The sequence below is a fragment of the Macaca mulatta genome, chromosome 11 (assembly GCF_049350105.2).
Source record: "Macaca mulatta isolate MMU2019108-1 chromosome 11, T2T-MMU8v2.0, whole genome shotgun sequence".
Taxonomy (NCBI): Eukaryota; Metazoa; Chordata; class Mammalia; order Primates; family Cercopithecidae; genus Macaca; species Macaca mulatta.
The window spans coordinates 108,277,797-108,299,431 of NC_133416.1; the positions used below are offsets into that span (position 1 = coordinate 108,277,797).

The following is a 21,635-nucleotide window of genomic DNA, read 5'->3' on the forward strand; positions in this document are numbered from 1 at the left end:
TCAGAATAGGGAGCAGGTCTTCTGACTAGGTTAAATGATATTTTTATCTTATTGTTCAAATCTCATCAACATCGACTTGAAATTTAATTTAATCACTGTCTGCTTGAAAATTTAATCACATTACTTGAAACTGTGGAGTCCTGGCTTGTGAATAAGAATCAAGTTAGGAAAACCATATGCAAAGTCCCAGAACCATAGAATGTTAGAGGAAAAGGGCTCTCAGGTATCATTACATTGTGACCATCTTAAGGTCATCATTCTGTCATTCTGTGTTGAAGGCTTACTCTGTGCCAGAGCCTCTGTACATCAATCAAGACGGACAAGGTCCTTGCTCTATGGAACTTACACTGTAATAAGGTAAACATCCCGTAAACAAGTCTAATAAATAAGTGAACAAATAAGATAATTACGGATTGTGTTAAGTGCTGGGAAGGAAATGAACAATGAGAGGAGAATAATTATGGGAGGGAGATCTTTTTACATCCAGTGGTCAGGGAAGTTGTCTTTGATCTTGACACCTTCCAAAACACTGGACATGTTACTCTTCCTCAAAAAGTCTTAGGTCCTCTCCATAAGCACCTAGCACAGTACCTGGCACAGTGTAGGTGCTACAACCCTTGGCTGTATGAAAAGGCCGTGATATTTTTTCTTTGTAGCCTTATAGGTCTAAAATCCTATAATACATTGTTTTAGTTTCTTTTTGGTCCTGTAGCAAATGACTACAAGCTTAGTGGCCTCAAACAATATGTTTATTATCTTATACTTCTGGAGGTCAGAAGTCCCAAAATCAAGACTCTCCTCTCTGGGGGCTCCCGAGGAGAATCTGCTTTTTTGTCTTTTCTGTCTTCTAAAGGCCACCTGAGTTTCTTGGCTTGTGGCCGCATCCTCTATCCTCAAAGCCAGCAGCATAGCATCTTCCAATCTTTCTCTCTGATTCTGGCCTTCTTGCCTCCCTCTTCTAAAGACCCTTGTAATTAACATCAGGCCTACCTATAAAGTCTAAGATAATGTCCCCATTTTAAGATCCTTGGTTTCACACATCTATAAAATCCTTTCGGTGATAAAAAGGTAAGACATTAGCAGGTTCTAGAAATTGGATCACCTTTGGGGGGTCATAATTCATCCTCTCACAGTTAGCAATAAATGTTAATTTTATCTCTATGCCCATTATATTTTACAGATGGGAAACTTGAAAAGCTAAAAGAGTTGCCTAAAATCACATGCTTGGATATAGCTTTATACCTAGTCATCTCTTCTAAGTAGATCATCTCTATTCTCTCTATATCCAAACTCTGCTCTTTTCATTAGAGAATTCACCACAATTTGCATGTCTTTGTTTTCTTTAGTTATTGCCACAAGGGCAGGAAGCCAGGTCACTTTTATTTACCAAGGTGCAATCATCATGCAGCTCTATGCCTGACACACAATGTGCACATCTCTGAAATGTTTTTGAATGAAAGAATGAATACTCTATTACAAGCTTGGGTAAGAAGAACCTAATCCCTCATGAATTATTTTGTGCAGTGGCTTCTGACTTGTTATAAACCCTCAGCCATTTCTAAAGCATCAAAAGAAAAAGTGAACTGCAATGCTGGCCCATAATTGAAGTGGATAAAAAAGAAGGGACTCAACCCATACCTGGCATTGTAATCTTTCCTCTGCTGGTGATGAACTTAACTTTCTGGCTTGCTGTAAGGCACTTTGCATTTGAACGTGGTAGTCTGTACCTAGAACCGTGATATACAGCACTTTATATATTGACATGTTATTAACATCAACAGTCTTTTGAGAGAGCTTCTGAATGGCTCACTTGATTATTTCAATTCAGGATAAGAGGAAGAAAAAAGGCCGAAAATCTAACTGCATGCTTTATTATTGCATTAGGTTTTCTCTGTTCTGCCTTAGAGAAGTAACAAAGGAGGAAAAAAATCACAGTTCTTACTGAACAGTGCAAGTGGCACTTTTATGGGATCACTTGGCAAGCTGTACGACACTTAAATGAAAAAGTAAAATAAAATTTAAAAGTGTAGGTCATCTCCAACCCTTTTCCAACCTAGAAGTCTTAGATCAAAGTACCTTATGCTAAGCAACTGTGCAAAGGAAAGCTAAACAAATATAACACCTCCTGCTATCATGAAAGACAAATTATATTTACGTTACAGAGGTACTCTGCTTTTTATTTTCCTTACTCTTGCCTAATGAATACACTGTTTGGTCAATCATGTTTTATGTCTGACATCCTTTTCTTTTAGGAAATAATATACCTGTCACTCAAAGTGTTATTGAAATGATGGGAAAATATGAACCCAAAGGGAGATGTTTTCTCTTTTAGTATTGCTTTCAAGATCCCAGATTTCTACCCTCCTTATAATGTATTTACTTTGGTTCTAGTGGCCAAGGATGTCAATATTCTTTTTGATGAATTAGAAGCTGTCAGCAGTCCTTGCAAAGACGACGATTCTCTTCTTCACCCTGGAAACCTGACTAGTACTTCAGATGATGCCAGCAGATTGGAAGCCGGGGGAGAGGTAAGAGTATATGATTTCTTACAAATGTAATTCGTGATCCCGGCAGGAACCTATGAAGCATGTTCCAATGGACTGTTTAAAGTCATAATCTCATTGAACTGTAGGCTCTTATAAAACAAGGGACAGGTTTTATATTCCTTTGACATCCCCCATGTCTAAGCATATTTCAAGGATCCTAAATCTACCTACACTCAAAACAAAGTTTCAGTTTTTCTTAAACCTATCATTTCTTTAAACTGTCTGTCATTTTAAGATAGCCTACATTCTTGAGTGTCTCCCACTGGTACAAAATAAGCTTTACAGGGATGGGCTTCCTTGTATAGATTCCCCCAGTAGGTAGAATGGTGACCTAAAATGCACCAGCCTTCAGTTGATTGTGTTGTCTAAAGCCTCTCTGACTTTCCATTTGCCTCTGTAATCTGGAAACTTCGTTGCAGCTGTAAGTGGACCCATCTATTTGTGTGCCATTTAGGAAAAATTAGTGTTTTGTTGGAGGCATTCCCCTTTGTTCAGGTTGTGTCACCATAGAGTTTCATATTTCCTTTGTACATGCTCTGGGTACAATTAATAGGCACACCAAATCAGAGTAATTTATTTATTTCATATTCCTAATGCTTTTTATATTCCAGAGCTAGTTAACTACTGAAAGGATGACACCTGGGACAGAGAAAATCGTTTACTCTTACCAAGCTTTGCAGACCTCACCCCACAAATACCATATGCAGCTATTCATGTGTCTTTTTCCATTTTTTTCTGTTTGTTTGATTTTAAGAAAAAACTCATTCTGTTATTATCTGTTCACATAGATACTTTGGATACCATAATGTGGCATAATGAATGGACTTTAAAAGGGACCTCAGACAGCAACTAGTCTCATCCCTGTAACTTACAGATGAGGAACCAGTCTCAGAAATGTTAGGGCTTTGCTGAAGGTGGTACAACTCATTGTTCTGCTTGGAGCCAATACCCCTCCTGATGTCTTGGCTGAAGCCATTTTTGAAGGCAGATGCTAATATGCTGAATTCACAGGGCAGCCTTCTTGCTTGGCAAATAAGTGTTACTAAAGTGCTTATTCAGGTAGACTCCTGAGTGTCTCTTAATGTAAAAGCCAAAACATAGTCAGTGAGGATTGGTCATCAACCGAAAATGTCTACACCAAGACATGGTACATGGTCATTCCATTCCCCCAGCTGAGATGTTTTTTCGGTTAAAGTTTGTGCAAGAATGTGGTTTCTAGCAATGGTCCTTTGGGTCTGGCATGTTTGCCTTCTTCATACTACCATTGGAAAAGATAGAATCCACCATTTTCACCTGGCCGGGTTTATAGACACAATTTTGAAACCTGTTAGGCTGAGAAGTTTGGCTCTAGCCCAACAAGCCCGTACTTGATGACCTCTTTCAATGCTGTACAGCAAGCCTGAAGAGCCTGGATGAAAATTCAATCTATTCCTTTTGTTCTTTACTTTCTAATATTACTGCAAAATAATATTTGTAACTTCTATGTAAGTTACAAAGTGTAATAATAAAATGAACACCTGGAACCACCATCTGATTTATGAACTAGAATGCTATTTTTCAAATTATAGTGGCAACCTAATTGTAGATTACTACTCTAGTTGTTTTTTAATGGCCTGGAAAATTAATATTAGAGTGTATGCAAATAGAAAGGGTAAATAATTTTTTTGTGAAACTTGTCTCATATTATGTATATGTATGTTTACATATATGCATGCAAAGATAGAATTTTTTTTTGTTGTGGGTTAAAAAAAAAAAAAAGAGAAACACTGAACTAGAATATTCCTAAAACCACTGAAGCTACTTTCAATCCCATACCTCTACCCTACCAGAGGTACCATCTTTCTAAATTTTATTATGTTTTATTCTCTTGCTCTAAAGACAGTTTTACCACATAGATTTGTAGTCTTAACAACTTAGATTTACTTTATTTTATGCTTTGTGAAAAATGATATCATGTGGTATGAAGTCTTCTGAGACTTGCTTTTTTTTCATCAGTGTTGTTTTTAAGATTCTTTTTTATTGTTAGATGCAACTATAGTTTATTCATTTTTACTGCTGTATAATATTCCAGTAAATGAACTTTCTAAAATTTATCTATTTATTGTCTGTTCGTGGACATTTGAGTTGACTCCAACTTTAAACATTTTTCTACTATTATAAATAATGTTGCTATGAATATTCATATACATGACTCCTACTTGCCTTATCAAGAATTTTTCTCTAGGCTTACATGTTACGCAGATGTTCAGTTCTGCAAGATAATGTTAATGTGTTTTCTAGAGTGAGAATATCAATTTTCACTCTCATCTCACCTGCAGAATATGAAAGTCCTTAGTTGCTTCACATCCTTGGCTATACTCGGTATTTTTAGATGTTTTACATTTTGCCCACTTAACTCAATGCTTCTTCTAATTTTTATTTTGTTTCCTCTTAATTACATTTTTCACTAATGAATATGTAATTGAACACAATGAAAAAATTATTATTATTATTATTATTTTGAGATGGAGTCTCACTCTGTCACCCAGGCTGGAGTACAGTGGCGCAGTCTTGGCTCACTGCAACCTCCGCCTCCCAGGTTCAAGCAATTCCCCTGCCTTAGCCTCCAGAGTAGATGGTACTACAGGTGCATGCCACCATGCCCAGCTAATTTTTGTATTTTTAGTAGAGACAGGGTTTCACCATATTGGCCAGGCTGGTCTTGAACTGACCTCGTGATCCACCCGCCTCGGCCTCCCAAAGTGCTGGGATTACAGGCATGAGCCATTGCGCCTGACCTGAAAAAGTTATTTAGTTTTAATTGTTCTTTAACATTACTCACTTGAACCTTAGTTTGATGAATGACTTAAACTGGTCCCTTTCTCTTTGTGTGCAGACAGTGCCAGAAAGAAACAAATCAAATGGACTTTACTTTAGAGATGGGAAGTGTCGAATTGACTACATCCTTGTGTACAGAAAATCCAACCCCCAGACTGAAAAGAGAGAAGTATTTGAAAGAAATATTAGAGCAGAAGGATTGCAAATGGAGAAAGAGGTAAATAGTTTGCTTGGTTGAGAAAAAATATGTACATATCTATTCATATTAAGAGGCAATAAGAAATAAGCAAGTAGTCATAATGTTAACCAAACATTTCATTTGGTCAGAGTTTTCCAGTCTTCAGAGTTTGGGGAATGTTCTAGCATTTAGACTTTCACAGCACAGTTTGCTTTTGAGATAATTTTAATGCCAGATGATTCCATGTAAATCAAAATATTCTAATCCAATTAAATGGATTGTTTCAAAGTGTGATTCTTTATCTAACTTACTACGTCTGCCGTTTCTCCATATATGTAAATGGAGGGTTCTAGTCTCATAGATTAAAGAAAACTTTGAGTGAAATGCAGTCACTCTCTCTAGAGGCTCTTTTTACATTTCGGGAAATATCATGAGCTTGGGCATCCTTGTACACCAGAGGAGACTGCCTGGCCAATTTGGCCAAAAGCAGCTGGAATTTACAAAAATGATTCCAGTTTTAACAGACATTCAGGCTATTTTTTTTAGGTCCCCAAGCTCAAGAGTGACCTTACCAATGTTTGGTTCTTCCCCTTCCCTCCTTCTCTGCATGGGGAGCTTCAAGAAAGAACTAAGTAAGGAATGTACAAGAGGCCAGCCAGGCCTCTGACAGTAATCCACGATGGGCTTATGGTGTTCCCAGGAATACTGTGCACATTTGTAGAACTTGGCCCGTTAACTGAATTATGTAACTCTTCTCAGCTTCTCCCTAAACATTGTGCAAAGCTTCTGGAGCTTTTCATAGTCAACAAGAATAACATATTGGCAATTTAAGATGTTTACTTCTGATTCTGCTCCTCAAGGCTGAGGGGATAGATCTTTGAAGTCAGACATCCAGGTTTTTCTTTGTATGATACTGTTGCAGTTTGTGCAACCTGCGAGTTTTGCCAAGGTATCAAATATTAGAAGCATAATATGCATATACTTGTTATCTGATCTTGGGACCCTTCAGATAAATGGGATTTTTTCAGATCTGTTAGGCTGACCTCACCTCTTGAACGTTTATAACACAGAAGCAGCATTTTTCTGGAATGTCTCCAAGAGAATTGGAAAAATGGTGAGATGAATGTGGCTGTAAGGAAACAGGTTCTTATTCTCAGGAAAGTAGAACCATCTTTCTCAAAGACCATCTTAATTAGAAGTTCCCTGGAGCAACAAACATAATTAAAAATGTTGTTTCTTCCACCTTTGTGGAGTTCCAGAAAATCTTTCCTATACAAACTGAGTGTATAGTTGATAAATCTTACTAAATTGTCTCAGTAAGACAATTACATTTTTTTCTTAACATTAATAGCACATTCATATTTTTCTCCTTAATCATGCCTTCATCTTTTATTCTCATTCCTAAGTGGCAGAATTTTTATATGAAGAAATAAAAGATCTGAATTGCTACTTAATCTGAAATAATGGAAGGCCTCCCTCTGACCCATTCTGACTCTGTCAAAATTCTGATTCCCATCAAAACTAGATAGCTTTGTTCAATTAATGCAAGATTTATATTTTAAGCTTCATAAGTGTTCTCTACAGGCCTAGGGCTCCTTCTGTATAGATCTTTTCAATGTTATTTCATAATTTATTAGTTAGAACTCAAAAAACCTAATGCTTTTCCACATAGTGAACATTAAAGTGATGGAAAATGTCCTGTTGTATATCCTAAAGCATCACCTGTACTGCAGTGTTCAGCTACCAAAGTTTGAGGAGGATCATTTGGCCTGTTGTACAGTTGTGCTACACAGTACAGTGTGGACCATACTGTGAAGGATGGACTGCTTGTACAATTTTGTCTATATACAAGATAATTTTGTTTGTTAGAATCTTTAAAAAAATGTTTACAGGTATTTATTTTAATGTGTACTGGAAAAAATAACAGTTGGAAAAAGGGAATTATCACTATATGGCAAAACTTCATAAAAACTTATCTAAGCATTTCCCCCCTCCCCACTTTCCCCCAAAAGTTCTTCTCTGGGCATCACCTTCCATGTTTTTCCTTTCTTCTACAATCTTTTAGGCACTACAAACAGCTAGGTCTTCCCCTTTCTGGAACCTTCTTCACAAGTGGCCTCTCCTGCTGCCTGGCTCCAGTCTTGCCCTGGCTTTGCATAAGTGGTGCAATTTGTCTCTCACGCAGCCTCCTAGCTCTGCTTTGAATCTTCATGGCCTCAGTCAGCTCAGCAAGAAAAGGGCCTTTGCGGGTTCTCTTATAGATAAATTAATTTTTCCCTGCCACAAATAATTAAAAGAAAATCCCTTGGCTGAACAATAAACAAACCTTCATCCTTTATTCTCTATAATAAGTGGCAGAATTTTTATATGAAGGATCTATATCATGTTATTAAATTTAGAAACCATTGGAAGTACTTTTATTTAAATCAAGTTTTTAAATAAACAGCTACAGCAGAAAGATAATTTTAATGGTGATTTCAGCTTCCAGGAGTTAATTCAACCTTTTATAGGACATAAAATGAATAACTTAGTTAAGGGTGGAAAAGAAAAAACACCCCAAGGACCCTTGTACATCTGAAACATTTGACACTATGTACATTTTATGGATTATTAGTATCTTCTTAATTAGCTGCTGTCATGATGTCCAACAACTATGAAAAACATGTTTCCCAGACAGAGGCTTATCCTTATCTCTTTAACATTGGATTTCAAGAAACACAACTAGGATAATCTTTAATTCATGATAAAAGTGAGGACATAGTCAAGTTCAATCTTTCTTAAAACCTTTGCTGCAGGCTGGTTAGTCAACAGATAAGTGCTTGCTTTGGTACCCTGGGTCTTTAATACTCTGCAATTCAACTTTCATGATAGCCCAGAGAAAGCAATTTACAACGAAGTTCCCAAACAAAATATCATTGAAGTCCAGGTGATTTACTTCTTAGTATCTATCCACTTAAAATTGATTCCCTTCTTAAAGGTAAGCTCATATTTACTAATTAACATTTTCTATTCTTGATTTTTTTCATTTTTAATTCTATGTCCATTATTGATCTTTGGGTACCTATTTTGAAATCACTGTCATCAATAAGACATTTATCTTTTCCTTTGTATAACTAGTAAGAGGATGAGTTAACTTGGAATTATTTGGAATGTATGAGTAGCAATTGTATTAACGGAGCACCCTCCTGCTTTAGAATCATGTGAAACATTGGGGAAGACCTTTATCATTACAGTCATTACAAAACTAATATAATTAGGTAAATCATATCATCTTGGTGATGGTTATTTCATTCAAGAAATATTTATTGCACGCACACTCTATGCCAGGTATTGCTTTAAAGACTATGGTCTCAACAGCAACAAATAAAACAGAAAAAAATCCCTGTCTTGTTGGAACTTAAGCAAAAAATATGTACAATATATACAAATATCAGTAAGTGCTAAAGAGAAAAAAGTAAAGCAGGAAGTGTTGAGAGGGGCTTGCAATTTTATAAAAGTCAGAAAAAGTGGGCCTCTTTTCCACAGAAAGAGAATAGCAAGTGCAAAGAGAACAGCTCCACAGGATGGAGCATGCCTGGGTGTTCATGTAACAGTGAGGATGCCAGTATGACTGACGTTCACTGAGCAAGGTGAAGAATAGTGGGAAATCATACTAACAAGGCATTGGAAGCCTTAGTGGTCACTGGGGGATGTTAGCTTTTCTCTGAGTGACATAGGAAGCCACCGGAGAGATTTGAGCACAAGTATAAGAGCTGTTTTCCGTTTTATTAAGGACTCTTGGGTTGCCTGGTAAGATTAGACTGTGGGAGGTGGAGGTGGCAAGGGCAGAAGCAGGAGCATAATTAGGAGATTCATTGCAAGAATCCAGGAAAGAGATGCAAGAATTGGTCAAGCACATAGAAGAGAAGAAGATGAAAAGAGTAGAAAGTGGTGCTGATGGGAATTGCAGATAGATTGAATGGGCAGTGTAAAAGAGAAGAGTCACAGACTATTTGTCTGACACATGGTATTTAGCTAAGAAGTTGAGAGAAGACAGTTGCCACTTACAGGGATGTGGAAAAGAGTAGGTCAGATTCAGATTGTAGACTTGTTAAGTTTGAGGTATCCCAGTGGAGATATTGGGTAAGATAGAAGAGTCTGGGTTTCAAGGAGAGATCTGGGCTAGAGATATGCATTTGAATGAGATCTCCAAAGGAGTAACTGCAAATCGAATTGAGAAGAGGTCCAAGGATTGAGCCATGGGGAACACTAGTGTTACAATTTGGATGATAAAAAGGAGGCAGCAGAAGAGACTAAGAAGGAGTCACCAAGGAGCCAGAAGGGAAATCTAGAGGAGAGTGTGGTTCAGGAGAGACGGAGGAATCAACTGTGTCAAATGCTGCTGATGGGGTGTGTACGATCAAGGCTGGATTTAGCAATCTGGCCGGTTTAGGTGGTCTGGGCAAGAGAAGTTTCAGTGGAGAAGTCGGGGGTGAAAGCTTCATTAAAGTGTCTTCAAGAAAGAGTGGGAAGAGAAAATACAGAGACAACAAATACAAATCGCTCTTTCAATATGTTTCACTGTAAAGGAACAGAGAGAAACAGAATGATAACTGGAGTATGAAGTTGGGTCAAAAGAGAGTTCTTTCTATTTTAGATGAGAGAAATAAATACATGTTTTCATGCTAATAAAAACTATATATTTGAGATGGAAAATTGATGTTGGGAAGAGTGGAGGAAGAATTTTTAGAGAAATGCCCTTGAAGCGATAAGAATAGAATGACCACAAGTATCTCTTATTGCACGGACTCACCTATCTGCATCTGTGCCCATAGATGCAACTTTTCTGCAGTGCTAAGGGTGTCCTGTCCATACTCATTGGTAAGGCCAACCCTTCACTTTGCTTCCGAGACCCCATACCCACTCAGTCACACTCAAATACATTGCCCCCAAAAGAGATAAAATGTAGTAAGCTTTAAAAACTGAAATGTACAAACAATACAATTTGTGGAAATTGTTTCTGTTTGCACTCATCTCTCAGGAGTGAAAAATGCAACTGCAGTTAGCGCACACACACACATGCGTGAGCACATGCGGGTGCACAGTTGAGGTTGAGTATCTTGGATACTTCTCTGTACTATGATACAAATTACATTATCAATATTTTTATGCTCACGTTTATTAATCACTTACTATTATAATTCCCGTTTAACAGGTGAGACCATTGGTAACTTTCCCCAGGCAACATAAGTAGTAAGAGATAAAGCCAGTATTAAAAGCTAAGCATACTTGCTCTTTGCCCTTATATTGTGTTGATTTCTGGTATGTAAAGGTGAATCTCAGGGTTAAAGAAGTTAGAGGCTGGGCACAGTGGCTCATGCCTGCAATCCCAGCACTTTGGGAGGCCGAGGCGGGCAGATCACGATGTCAGGAGACCGAGACCATCCTGGCTAACACAGCGAAACCCTGTCTCTACTAAAAATAAAAAAAATAAAAAAATAAAAAATTAGCTGGGCATGGTAGCGGGCGCCTGTAGCCCCAGCTACTCAGGAGGCTGAGGCAGGAGAATGGTGTGAACCCAGGAGGCAGAGCTTGCAGTGAGCTGAGATCATGCCACTGCACTGCAGCCTGGGCAACAGAGCAAGACTTCGTCTCACAAAAAAAAGAAAAAAGTTAGGAGATAGACTGAGAAGACAAGTAGTATTATGAAAAGGTAAAGGAACAAGGAAAATTGGGGTGAATAATGAAGTTGGGTGCTGCCCAGACTGTGGTTCTTACGCACTTTGGCCTCTAGTAGCCATAGACTTGAATCTTGGTATACAACCGCTTATAAGCTGAGTGGTCATGGGCAGTTTATCAGATTTTTATGGATCTCTGTTTCCATTTTTAATCATGAAGGTAATATCATTTATTGTAAATGATGAAGATTAAGTGGGCCTATATATGCAAAAATACAAAGTAGTGCCAATCTTTGTTTTTCTTAATTTTTACTTCTAAATTTCATATTATTGTTTTACTTCCAGTGTATTTGTTCAGCTACCTTCTATTTATGGCAAGTGATATTTGTTTTCCATTTATGACTGATATAAAAGCTTTTTGTAAAATTATTATTTTATAAAGTGAGTTAAAGAAATATATGAAATTAAGATATTGTAGATGATATGACAAATCTGACAAAAATTGTGAAGGTGGCCCAAGAATGATAGAATTCTGCATTATTTGGCTAGTCCTCGTGGTGGATAGACTCTAAGGTCTGTGATGCCTGCTTCCTTTTCACGCCTTTGGATAATCCCTTCCTCTTGAGTTCAGGTGGGAACTGTGGCTTATATTTAAGCAATAGAATATGGCCTTTACCATCATAGAATATGACAAATGTAATGGGATGTCCCTCCTGTGATTATCTTACGGTATATAAGATCTCATCTCAGCAGACTGGTGTCAGAGAGACCCTCCTTGCTGGCTTTGAAGAAGTAAGCTACCATACTGTGAGACAGCCTATGAAGAGGGCCACATAGCAAAGAAAGGTGGGGAAGCCTTTAGGATCTGGGAGTCACTCCCAGCTGACATCCAGTGACAAGCAGAGATCTTAGTCCTAGAGCCACAAGGAAATGAATTCTGCCAATAACTGAGAATCCTGGAAGCAGGTCTTTCTTCAGTTGAGCCACTGATGAGACTATAGCCCCAGGCAAGACCTACGTCATAGCCTGGTGAGACCCTAAAGCAGAGAACCCAGCTCAGCTGTGCCTGACTGCCACCCTCTAGAAACTGTGAGATAATTATTATGTGTAGTTGTAAGCCTCCAAGCCTATAGTAATTTATTATGCAGCAATAGGTAATTAATACAGTGATTAAAAGTCTGAGATCAGACATTCTGAGTGTTCGTTTGGTTCTACCATTTCAAGCTGTGTGCCCTTGTAAAAGTTAACTTATCTGCAAAATGAGGCTAATAATGGGATTTATCTCATGGGTTATTTTAATTAAATGAGATCATTTATATCGAGTGCTTATCTCTGTGCCTTTTACATGGTAAGCATTTAGTAAACTACATTATTGTCATCATTACCGTTATCGTAACAGCTAAATACAATGTGTTAAGACTTTTACTTTAGAATAGTTTTCAAGGTAAACTTTAAGAAAATTTTTCAAACAGTTTATAAATCCTTTATAATGCAACCATTAGGAATAGCAACGTCGGCGGGTCATATGTTGTTACTGTGTATGCATTAATGAGATTTATACTTTAATGCTCTTGAAAGAACTGGGAATACATTTGGTAACAAGTTTAGCATGATCGAGGTTCAGATGTTTATCTGCTTGGAGAGGATTTGGTTTTCGATTCATCTGGGTATAAAGTTATAGATCAATTCAGAGCTTAAAAAAAAAAAAGAAAAACAACAACAACAAAACTGTATTTGATTGTCCATCCCAGTGTTTCTTTACCCCATTCAAGGGAAATCTTCACAAAGATTTCCCTATTTAAAGAGCTAATCTCATGCAGATGGCTCTCTGCCCTTGTAGGCTTCCTGCCCAAATTCCCCTAATTTCATCGCCATTTCTATACTGCATCCACATCCAGCTTGTTGCTGTAGGTGCTCTCTCGGTATCCAGAACTCGGAGGATACCAGAATGACAGTGTCCTCCCTTCCTTCACAGTTGAAAATATGGTAATGAGTGTCTCAAATAAATCAGTGTCAGGACTATGTGCACTACCCAGATTTCTGTCCTCTAGTGCTTTCTGTTCTGAAAAAAAAAGAAAAAAGAAAATCAGACTTCTTCACTCAATAATCTCCACTTCGCTCCACTCAAGCTTCTTATATGTCATGCACATGTATTACCAAGGGTCTCAAGTTGAGGTGAAGAGAAAGGAGAATTTAGGACAGTCATAACCAAAGAAAGGAGAAAGCAGATTTTCTTCTGAACCTCAGAGCCCTGGAGATTCCTTGAGTGTCTTTCAGGAGCTACCAATGTCAGTCCACACTTGCGGTGGCTTTTCTATTAACTTGTGTCTTAGGTTGGATTTCCTAAGCATAAGCAGAACTTGAGGTGAGAATTCTTCAAGTTGTTGATGGGTGGGGCAATCTTAGGAGAAAGGGGAGTGAGAGGAGCAGAAAAGAACAGCTAAGCCAAAAGTGTGGCCTCAGCTGGACACTACCTTCAGCCTGATCCCACAGGGGAGCTCGGTAATCATCAGGTGCAGCATAGAGCTGGTCCACTTTTCAGACACGGGCCCCCACATCAGTCAGTCATTGGCTGAGGTCTGTGGAGGTGGTGGGAGGTAGGCACTGCCCATTTGGCTGAGGGTCATTCCAGGCACCATCAGCGTACATTACCATTGGTATTGAGTTAGTAGTAGAGATGCTGCCTAATCTGTGGTATTCAGACAGCCCTTTTTGAGATGCCAGCAAACACGAAATTCATGGGGTCCTTGACCAAGTGAAGAGAGAACAAGTACACATTGGAATTTCTTCTGTTTTAATTTGTTCTTCTAATTTTAGGATGCTATGTCTAAAAGGTAAAGATTCCATGTTGCTAGTGTCATCATTTTGAGGGAAGACATACATGTGGCCAACAAGCGTATTAAAAGCTCAATATCACTGCATTAGAGAAATGCAAATTAAAACCACAATGAGATACCATCTCACACCAGTCAGAATGGTATTATTAATACTAAAAAGTCAAAAAATAACAGATGTTGGCGAAGTTGTGGAGAAAAGGGAAAGTTTAGACACTGCTGGTGGGAGTGTAGATTAGTTCAATCATTGTGGAAAGCAGTGTGGAGATTCTTCAAAGAGCTAAAAACAGAACTACCATTCAACCCAACAATCCCATTACTGTGTATATACCCAAAGGAATATAAGTCATTCTACCATATAGACACATACACATGTATGTTCACTGCAGCACTATTCACAATAGCAAAGACATGTAATCCACCTAAATGCTCATCAATGGCAGGTTGGATAAAGAAAATATGGTACTTACACATCATAGAATACTATACAGCTATAAAAAAGAACAAGATCATGTTCTTTGTAGGGACATGGATGGAGCTGGAGGCCATTATCCTTAGCAAACTAACGCAGGAACAGAAAGCCAAATACTACCTATTTTTACTTATAAATGGGAGCTGAACGATGAGAACACATGGACACATGTCTCTTCTGTTTTGAGAGAGAGACTTTGTCTTACTGGGTTTTATATTCCAAAGACTTATTACAGTGCTTAGCTTATGGAATCCTGAGTTTGCTACAAAAAGATTGTGGATAGCTGATTTTCACATCTGACTCTGGGTAACAACAGTCAATTCATCTCCGGGGTTTTTCAACATTGACTCTATTGACATTTAGGGCTGGATAATTCTTTGTTGTAGAGGGCTATTCTGTGCTTTACAGGATATTTGGCAGCATCTCTAGCCTCTACCCACTAAATGCCAATAGCACCTCCTTCAAATAATGACAACCAAACATATCTCCAAGCATTGTCACACATCCTGGTGTCAGGGGAGGGAGGAATCATCCCTAGCTGAGAATCCCTGGGTTTGACCCTTGATCCAACATTATATGGTTTGTTGTAGTGTCCAGGGGGTAGGGCTTCCATTCTTTTATCCATGTTGGACCAGCTTATTTCAGCACTCTTAACATCAGACTCTTGAATCAGAAAAGAGGCCTAGGTGTTTGAGGGGAAGAATAGAGTATGTGAAGACTGGCTCTCAAGTCAGACAGCTGGGATTTAGATCCACTTACTACTTCACCACTTACTAAGTAACTGGGTAAAGCTGTTAATCTCTCTGTGCCTTAGTTTCTTTGTTTGTTAAGTGTCAGATGATTCGTATCTCAAGGGCTATTATGAGGACAAAATGAGTGAATAAATTACAATATGCTTAGGAAAGAGTCTGGACATATTGACAACTTTAATGCATGGCTGTTGTTGATATTGATGGTATTGATAAAGAAGGGAGTGACTTCAATCCCTGGACATCCTGTTCCTGAAGCTCAGGCATTCAACCCTGTCACCTCTTGGGCTGAGAGTCCTTGTGTGTCTCAGGAAAGCTGAAGGGACCTGGTAGATGGCAAGAGATACAATGGTAAGTCTCACCTCATCACTAGGACTCAGTCCACCTACCACTGCCCCATAGCAGTCTATAGAATCAGGGCTGTATTCTTGCTGGTTCATCTTGTTAGAGCAGTTTTATCAAATTGGTGATGGTTTGAGAGAAGGTGCTCTCTCTCCTTTTCCTCTCACTCTAATTTCTGAGACCGGTTTAAAGATCTAAGGGCCTCATTATCGCCTCAACTGCTTTTGCTTATTTAGATAGACAAAGTTTCATCAAAACATTTATGTTGCCAGGTCAAGATGACCAGTACAAAGTTATCTTGATTTACTCAAAGAATTATTCCAAATCAACACGTATTTCATATGACTCATGCATATTACTTCAGTCAAGACAGACCAACTTTAAAGGAAAAAAATACCCATTATACAAGGCACAGCTGAGAAACTAAAGTCGTATTATGAACTATTGTCATCCCACAAAAAGAAACTTACTTAATCTAAAAGATTTTCTCAGCAGTCCAAATTTAACTTCTCTGATATAAAGCACGTTTTGCATTGTCATCATTATGTGCCAAATGTGGGCATTGTATTATATTTATGAAAGGAACTGAAGTCCTTTCTTTGTGATATTTTTGCTCCTGCTGTTTTTGCTATGTGATGTTAAATTGCTGAAAATTATGCAAAATATATATCATGAATATGACACTAATTATTCATTAATGGCATGGAGAGATTTAAAAGCTTTGAAGCAGCCTGGAGAACTGTAAATCCCTTTACAATCTCCTGCTTGTAACCCTTACAAGTGAAAAATTTGAAAAAGATGAAGTGTAAGCTGAGTATTATTAATTGAACTTGACATACCTTAGTTGCAAAAGTGATGATGCAGCACTGCCTCTTGAGGCAAGGGCCCTGGCTTAGCTCACTTCCTGTTGTGTCTTAGGCATATTTTAAGAGCAGTTTGTAGTATCTAATGACTCCATTTCCAGATGAAGTAATTCATTCATTCATTCATCAAATGTCTCATGAATATCTACTACTATTGAAGGAAGGGAGGCCTTAAATAAATATGTCAGATGTAATAGGTGTTGTGGAGAAATATACAGGAATCCTGGGAAGGAGTCACTATTTCATTTCAGGAGTTCAAGAAAAATCTCTATGATAATGGGTGAACTAAGCACAAAGAGAAATTGGAATTTGCATTTCTAAACCCAACTTTCTAAAGCATTGTGGAATTTTCCCACTGCTGGGTTTCCTTTGTCTTGTGCACCCACATGCAGGCTGGCATGGGTGTAGGAAGAGTAAGTGGAGTAACTGAATGGGGGTATATGGAAACAGGGGGAATAGCTGGATTTGGCTGTAGGATAGAGATAGACTCTGGTGTTTGCATCTGAATGAACTCTTACAGGGCACGGAGCAGGGGAAAAAAATCAAGTGCATGAGCCATGTTGGGATTTTGGAGAGGCCCGACCTGACCTGGTTGCAAACACCTCCCTAACTTGTCCTTTTCCATTAATCAGTAGGACCTTCATTCTGGGTGCTGCCTCTTCACTTTTGCCTACCCAGAAACCCAAAGTTTCTTCTTTAAAATTCTTCCCTAGTACTTATAACTGCTTGACTCCTCTTTCATTTGGGGTTGTGCAGGAAAGCCACTCTGTGTCCTCCGAGAATGAAGTGTTCAATACAGAGTTTCACAACACTGTAAGACCACTTAAAAGGTTGGGTGTGAAGGTCAGGGAATCTACGTCCCATCACTTCAGCCTGAAGCACCACAGCAGCAGGTCTCAGATGCTGGTGTGGAAGCCACTGGGATCTCAATAATGCCTGACTGCAGCACATGATTCTCAAAACTTACCTGGAGCTGCTTCAAACCTCAAATCTCCCTGTAACTACCTGCCTGAGAAATAGCCTCTCCTTTCCCACCTTCCATCTGAGCACCCATTATTGTACACTTTAACCCAGAACTTTATGGAGAAGGGGATTCTGGGAAACCAGAACCAGGTTCTGGTCCCAGCTTCTCAGCAATGCAGAGGACACCTCAGAAGGGGGTGCTAAGGTGACAACAAACAGTATAGTGCAGTCACCAGCCCTCCTAACAGATTGCCCCCTGTCCCTTCATTTGAGGCCATGCTAGCCCCATCTCTGTAATATCCAGCTGGTTTAAAAGATGTAAGGTCTGAACTCTAACACCTGCCTTTGAGATGACGGAGGAGCAGCTATTTCTATTTTTTAACATGGGCATGACTGAGTAAATTGCCCATAGTCAGAGTTCCTCCCAGAAACACACATCTTTGTTCTGATGCTAACGTTAGGCAACTGTCTTTTTTCAAAGCATGGCAGAATTCATTGAGACCCAATATTTAATTGGATAGTCAGCAGCAGCCACAAGCCTGCCTGTGGAAATGTCCTTGTGTTTGTGATGCAGGGAAGGGAAAAGCAACAAGGAAAGACAAGCTGAAAATTCCTTCCACCATAACTGCCCACAGAGGAATTAAAGAAGATTCCCTTTGTCGCATCCAGCCCCTACAGTGATAGAGTATCAATCCTCATGCACATACGTATTGAGCATCTGTTATGTTCCAGGCACTGTGCCAGGCACTGGAGAATAAAAAAATAAATGTTCTAGTTATCTATTGTTGCATAACAAACAACTCCAAAACTTGTATGTTAAAATCATAGTCATTCTTTTTGCTCTCATATGTGCAATTGAGCAGGACTTGGAAGGGATAGCTTCCCTCTGCTCCATGGGACGTCAGTTGGAGCAGCACTACTAGTGTCTGGAGGACTCCCCTTTTCAGGTGGCTGACTCACATGGCTGGAATGTCGGTGCTGGCTGTCAGCTGAAAGCTCAGCCAGGGTTGTGGGCTGTGGGCCTCTTCACATGCTGCCTGGGCTTTCTCATGACATCGTGGCTGGGTTCTAGGAGAACAAGGTAAAAGTGAACTTTAATGACCTAGCCCTAGAAGCATTTATTCTGCTGGGAAAGGCAGAATGAAGGGGAAGGGACATAGATGCCACCTCTTGAAGGAGAGTCATAAGGTTCTAGAAGATGTGTGGGATAAGCAGTAATGTTGGGACCATCTTTGGAAAATACAAGCTGCCACAATATGCTTAGTGTATTTGAAGAGCTCACTAACTAGCAATGAAGGCAGATGTGAAACAGATAGAATACAGTTTGAAAAATTCTATGGAAGCCCTGAGGAATTTCATACTCTGCACAGAGATTTCAGGAAGGTTAAGAGAGGTGACCTGGGACTTAAAGGATGACTAGATATTCACAAAGCCAGAAAGTAGAAGGGCATGGCATTCCAGATGGGAAACAACATAAACAGTGGCATGATAGACTTTTGATTGAGGCCTCAGGGCTCCTCTGTGCACCTCTGCTTCCCAGACAGAGTGTGCATCCCATGAGGGCTGGACAGATTTCTCCTTGTCCCTAGCACAGTGTCTGGTTCATCATGTCATCTTGACTTTCACATAGTATATGCTCACTTAGCAATTTCCCATGAACATAATTGACATCAGATACAATTGTTCTTCTAGACCTTAATGACAGAGCTAGAAAGATGTGCAGGTTTTAGTCATTTTTTTCCAAAATATTGCAACCAAATATCATTTAGCCTCTTTACAACCAAATCCATCACACTGTACTCAAGTGTAAATAAGAATCATCTCAATGCCAATTTCTTTCAGGCCAAGGATTTTACTAAACAAACTATACCAGCCATTACCTGCAAACTTAGCCAAGATCATCTTGGATCTTCTTCCAAGAAGGTGGTGTTATTGCTCACTAGAGTACTTTGTTTTTCAGCTCCGTTCTTCATTCTCTCTTTTTTCTACACATGTTGAAATTAAAAAGAGTTTTCTAGAAGACCAGGAGTAGAGCAGGCAGAAAAATGAAACTACACTGCACATGATTTTCCTTGACCTTAGCAGTCCAGTAGGCAGGAAAGAAAAAGTACATGTGGTGAGACCTCGTGTCCATTAGAGTTTCAGAAATGCATTATATCGCCTCTTGGGGACTCTCTTCCTCCTGAGTCTGTAGGTTCCTTTGTTCAACCAGAATATTATTTTGGATTGTATAGTAGTAAATCACTTTGGCCGTCATCTGAGGCTGCCTTGATTCAGTTTCTCAGACTCTAACGAGAATCTTCTGAAATCTACTCCTTTATCGGTGACTCATGGATAACATCGTATAGTTAGAAAAGGGTAACCTGTTTGAGGTGTTCGCTGTTTCTTCTGATTGTTCAAGGGGATCTCCCCCAACTGCAATTATCTGTAGAAACTCCACTTGAGTGAAAAACTGTTAGTCTTGATTCCTTATGTCACATAATGTTTTACTTAGTTGACAGAACACAGTTAAGCCATCAATTAAGTATTGAATTTTAGTTTATCATTTCCTTTTTTTCTCTTGTTCCATTTATACATAGCAAAGCTATACCTTAATGCCTTTTTAAAAACAACTCTTTTTAGGGAAAGAGAGTTCTAAATAAACTCTTAAATACTTGGAACTGAAACTTTCTTTGAATGATGTCTTAGTTTATTTTGTGTTGCCACAACAGAATACGTGAGATGGGGTAATTTATAAAGAAAAGATTATCATTTAGTTCATGGTTCTGGGGGCTGGAAAGTACAGGAAGCACAGCACCAACACTTCCTCGGCTTCTGGCGAGGGCTTTTGTGCTTCATCACATCATGGCAGAAGGTCAGAGTGGAAGTACGTGCCAAGAGGCAAAACCTGGGAGGCATCCTGGTGTCATAACAACCCACTTTTGTGGGACTAATCCATTCCTGCAGGAACAGATGCAGCCTCGCCAGCGTGAGACCAAGCACCAAGCCACCCACAAGGGCAGCACCCTCATGACCCAAACACCTCCCCAAAGCCCCACCTCTCCACACCGCCACACTGGTGAGCACATTTCAGCATGAGTTTTGGTGGAGACAAACAAACCATATCCAAACTGTGGCCAGTGGGTTTAAATAGTCCAAAAATGTCACTGGGGAGTATATTGACTGTGATAATAAGCCTGCTGTTGAATTATCCCAACCATTTTTTTATTTGTTATTTTTATTTCTTCAGACAGAGTCTGCTCTGTTGCCCAGGCTGGAGTGCAGTGGCACGATCTCAGCTCACTGCAAACTCCACCTCCCAGGTTCAAGTGATTCTCTTGCCTCAGCCTCCTGAGTAGCTGGGATTACAGGCGTGCACCACCAAGCCTGGCTACTTTCCTGTACTTTCCAGCCTGCAGAACCATGAACTAAATGATAATCTTTTCTTCATAAATTACCCCATCTTAGGTATTCTGTTGTGGCAACACAAAATAAACTAAGACATTATTTTTGTATTTTTTTTTTAGTAGAGACGGGGTTTCGCCATGTTGTCCAGGCTGGTCTCAAACCCCTGGCCTCAGGTGATCTGCCCACTTAAGCCTCCCAAAGTGATAGAATTACAAGTGTGAGCCATCATTTCCAGCCCCAACCATTTTTTTAAATCGTCGTTTCATGTCCCTCATTACTTAGCTTTGATTCTATAGTTCATCATCAGGACCACTTACAAGCACCTGAATTCTCTCACTCCTTTATTCCTTTGACTTATTTGCCTGGCAAAGCCCTGACCTTGGTTAAACTGCATCTTGTTCGTGCCCACACCCGAGTGATTTAATGTTGCGGGAAAAAACATGCTGACTGGTTCACTTTACATCATACCACAGTCTCACACGGGTACCAGAGAATGCTCAGTGAGCCTGGTACTTTTGCTTTCTTCCTTTCTATAAAAATTAAGTAACTTTTTCTTCCCTCTCTTCCCCTTTCTCTCTTTCTCTCTTTGCTTCTTTCTTTCATTGATTCAATTTTAAAATTTCAATCATTAAATAATTATATAGTGCCTGGCACAATTCAAGGCACTTGGGATACATCAGTGAACAAATCAGAGAGCCCCCACCCTTGTGAAACTCACATTCTAGTGAGGGAGACCGTGAACAATAAACATAATAAATAAGTAAATAATATAATATGTTAGAAGGTGATAAATGGAGGGCCAGGTGCAGTGGCTCATGTTTGTAATC

The 21,635-nt window shown here is 39.2% G+C and overlaps 1 protein-coding gene across 2 annotated transcripts in view; it reads left to right on the top strand.

Moving 5' to 3' along the window:
• The window catches only part of ANO4 (anoctamin 4), a 327,720-nt gene that overhangs the window by 140,367 nt on the left and 165,718 nt on the right, over positions 1 to 21,635 (top strand). For both annotated transcript variants that reach the window (XM_077954798.1, XM_015152572.3), the window contains exons 3-4: positions 2,392 to 2,528; positions 5,422 to 5,580. In XM_077954798.1, the coding sequence (XP_077810924.1) occupies positions 2,392 to 2,528; positions 5,422 to 5,580 (296 nt within the window). The remainder of the gene's footprint in view (positions 1 to 2,391; positions 2,529 to 5,421; positions 5,581 to 21,635) is intronic.